Here is a 3,082-nt window from a genome sequence, read left to right as displayed (position 1 = left end):
GGCACAGCGGCACGGTGCAGTCCCTCTTCTGGCCCTCCGTGTCCACGTCCAGCAGGGAGCAGTCCGCCACGCCGGGCCCCTGGGGGCCCAGCATCACCGTCAGGGCCTGGGAGCTCTTGTGGCCCGAGTAGTGGCCCAGGGAGTAGCTCTTGTTGCGGCCCCGCAGCAGGGCCCAGGTCTGGGGCTTGGCCCTCAGGGACAGGGGCCGCGGCCGGGCGCACGGCGCCTCCGGCTTCTTCCTGTGCTCCACCGCCGCCGCCGCCGCCGCCGCCGCCGCCGCCGCCGCCGGGCCGTTCTTCTGCTCCTTCTCCGACCTCTTCTTCTGATTGGTGGAGGGAGGGGGAGGAGGAACCTGCTGTGGAGGCGGTCCATTGGCTGGGGGAAGGAGGAGGGACATTCAGACTCACAACCGCGGATCAAAGAAAAGACAACCCTAGAAGAGCTGGTTTAGGATGGGATGTGACGCAGTGGGCCTCACAGCAGTGTGATGCATTGATCCTGTACTACTGTAGACTGTGTTACTACTGTAGACTGTGTTACTCACTACTGTAGACCTGTGTTACTCACTACTGTAGACCTGTGTTACTCACTACTGTAGACCTACTGTAGACCTGTGTTACTCACTACTGTAGACTGTGTTACTACTGTAGACCTGTGTTACTGTAGACCTGTGTTACTACTGTAGACCTGTGTTACTCACTACTGTAGACCTGTGTTACTCACTACTGTAGACCTCACTACTGTAGACCTGTGTTACTCACTACTGTAGACCTGTGTTACTCACTACTGTAGACCTACTGTAGACCTGTGTTACTACTGTAGACCTGTGTTACTCACTACTGTAGACCTGTGTTACTCACTACTGTAGACCTGTGTTACTCACTACTGTAGACCTACTGTAGACCTGTGTTACTACTGTAGACCTGTGTTACTACTGTAGACCTGTGTTACTCACTACTGTAGACCTCACTACTGTAGACCTGTGTTACTCACTACTGTAGACCTGTGTTACTCACTACTGTAGACCTGTGTTACTCACTACTGTAGACCTACTGTAGACCTGTGTTACTCACTACTGTACACCTACTGTAGACCTGTGTTACTCACTACTGTAGACCTGTGTTACTCACTACTGTAGACCTACTGTAGACCTGTGTTACTCACTACTGTAGACTGTGTTACTTACTACTGTAGACCTGTGTTACTCACTACTGTAGATCTGTGTTACTGTAGACCTGTGTTACTGTAGACTGTGTTACTCACTACTGGGGCCTGTGTTACTGTAGCCTGTGTTACTGTAGACTGTGTTACTCACTACTGGGGCCTGTGTTACTGTAGCCTGTGTTACTGTAGACTGTGTTACTGTAGACTGTGTTACTCACTACTGGGGCCTGTGTTACTGTAGCCTGTGTTACTGTAGACTGTGTTACTGTAGACCTGTGTTACTGTAGACTGTTACTGTAGTTACTCACTACTGGGGCCTGTGTTACTGTAGACCTGTGTTACTGTAGACTGTTACTGTAGTTACTCACTACTGGGGCCTGTGTTACTGTAGCCTGTGTTACTGTAGACTGTGTTACTGTAGACCTGTGTTACTGTAGACTGTTACTGTAGTTACTCACTACTGGGGCCTGTGTTACTGTAGACTGTGTTACTGTAGACTGTGTTACTGTAGACTGTGTTACTGTAGACTGTGTTACTGTAGTTACTCACTACTGGGGCTGGAGGAGGAGGACTTCTTCCTGCGTAGCCGGAGTCCTGGGGCCGGGAGTCCGGGCTCTGGCCCCGGGGGGCTGGGGGTCTGCGCGGGGGGGGGCCGGCTCTGGCTCCGAGCCGCCGCCCCCGCCGCCCCCGCCGCCCCCGCCGCCGCCGTGTCCTGCTGCCCCCCGGCCTCCGCGTCCGGGGCCCCCCCCCTCCCCCCTGGGTCCCCGTCCCCGTCCGCACCCCCGCCGCCGGCCCCCGTCCGCAGGAGGCCACTGGAGGCGTGGCCCTCCACGATGGCCGACATGGAGAGGAGATTGACGTGGCCGGGGGCGTGGCCGGGGGCGTGGCCGGGGGCGTGGGGCTCCTCCTTGCGGGGGGGGCCCCGGCCCCCCGGCGGGGAGGTGCTGCGGCGGAAGCGGGTGGCGCGCTGGAAGAGCCCCTCCTTCTTCTTCTTCCTCTCCTCACACTGCGGCGGCTCCCCGCCGCCGCCGCCGCCGCCGCCGCCGGCCTCCTCGGGGCCCCTGAGGGCCTCCCTCAGGTCGTAGCCCAGCGCCAGCGAGGCCAGCAGGGCCCCGCAGCCGTACAGCACCGCGTCCGTCCGCCGCCGGCCCGACGGCCGCTTCAGGCTGTTGGTGGGCGTGACCTGCGGCGTGGTGGAGGTGGAGGAGGTGGAGGTGGTGGTGCACGGGTCCTCGGTGCACTCCGACGCCGACGCCCCCCCCGCCGCCGCCGCCGCCGCCGCCGCCGCCGGCTCCCCGCCCGGCCCGCAGGGGAGGGATGACCCCGGGTCCGGGTCCCTCCACAGAGGTAGGTCGATGTACACCTGGTTGGGGAACTTGAGTTGCTTTGGTTTGGAGCCGCCGTCGCCGCCGCCGCCGCCGCCGTCCGGGGTGTAGCCGTCGTCTTTGCCGCCCCCTGCTGGTCACAGGACACGTTGGTCGTTCAGACGTGAACGCTGACTAACGCCTCGACGGAGAGACGCACAAACACAGAGTCGCCCACGCGTCACTGGTGACGTGTGCCGACACGCACGGGAAACTAGAGGATTCATATTCTTTTTATCTGCATGACATAAACATGAACATCACAACAGTACAGCAATTTGAGACTCAACAATTTAGTCAGAGACATCATTTTGTTTATATTTATATATATGCAGTACAAATGTGTAAAGTTTTTCTAACCCTGTAGTGTTACACTAGTAGTAGACTATATATATACAGGTCGTTATGTCCACTGTGACACGTGGATAACTAACTAACTAACTAACTAACTAACTAACTATTACCAGTGGGGCCAGTAACTGGTAGCTCCTGCAATTGCACGCATTTAACCAGCAGAGGGCGACTTGACTCCACTGTCGGGTCTTATCCCACAT

At 57.8% G+C, this 3,082-nt stretch overlaps 1 protein-coding gene across 1 annotated transcript in view; it reads right to left on the bottom strand.

Annotated features, from left to right (window-relative positions):
• Positions 1–3,082, bottom strand: part of map3k21 (mitogen-activated protein kinase kinase kinase 21) — a gene marked incomplete at its 3' end in the record, with an annotated part of 30,132 nt that overhangs the window by 1,168 nt on the left and 25,882 nt on the right. Inside the window, exons 9-10 of the mRNA XM_084470131.1 lie at positions 1,714–2,619; positions 6–375 (exon numbers count right to left, since the gene is read on the bottom strand). Coding sequence (XP_084326257.1) covers positions 6–375; positions 1,714–2,619 — 1,276 coding nt within the window. The remainder of the gene's footprint in view (positions 1–5; positions 376–1,713; positions 2,620–3,082) is intronic.

Source organism: Micromesistius poutassou (assembly GCF_964030765.1).
Source record: "Micromesistius poutassou genome assembly, chromosome: 7".
Classification (NCBI taxonomy): Eukaryota; Metazoa; Chordata; class Actinopteri; order Gadiformes; family Gadidae; genus Micromesistius; species Micromesistius poutassou.
Note: the sequence above shows the minus strand (reverse complement) of the source record. Positions and strands in the feature narration are given on the sequence as shown.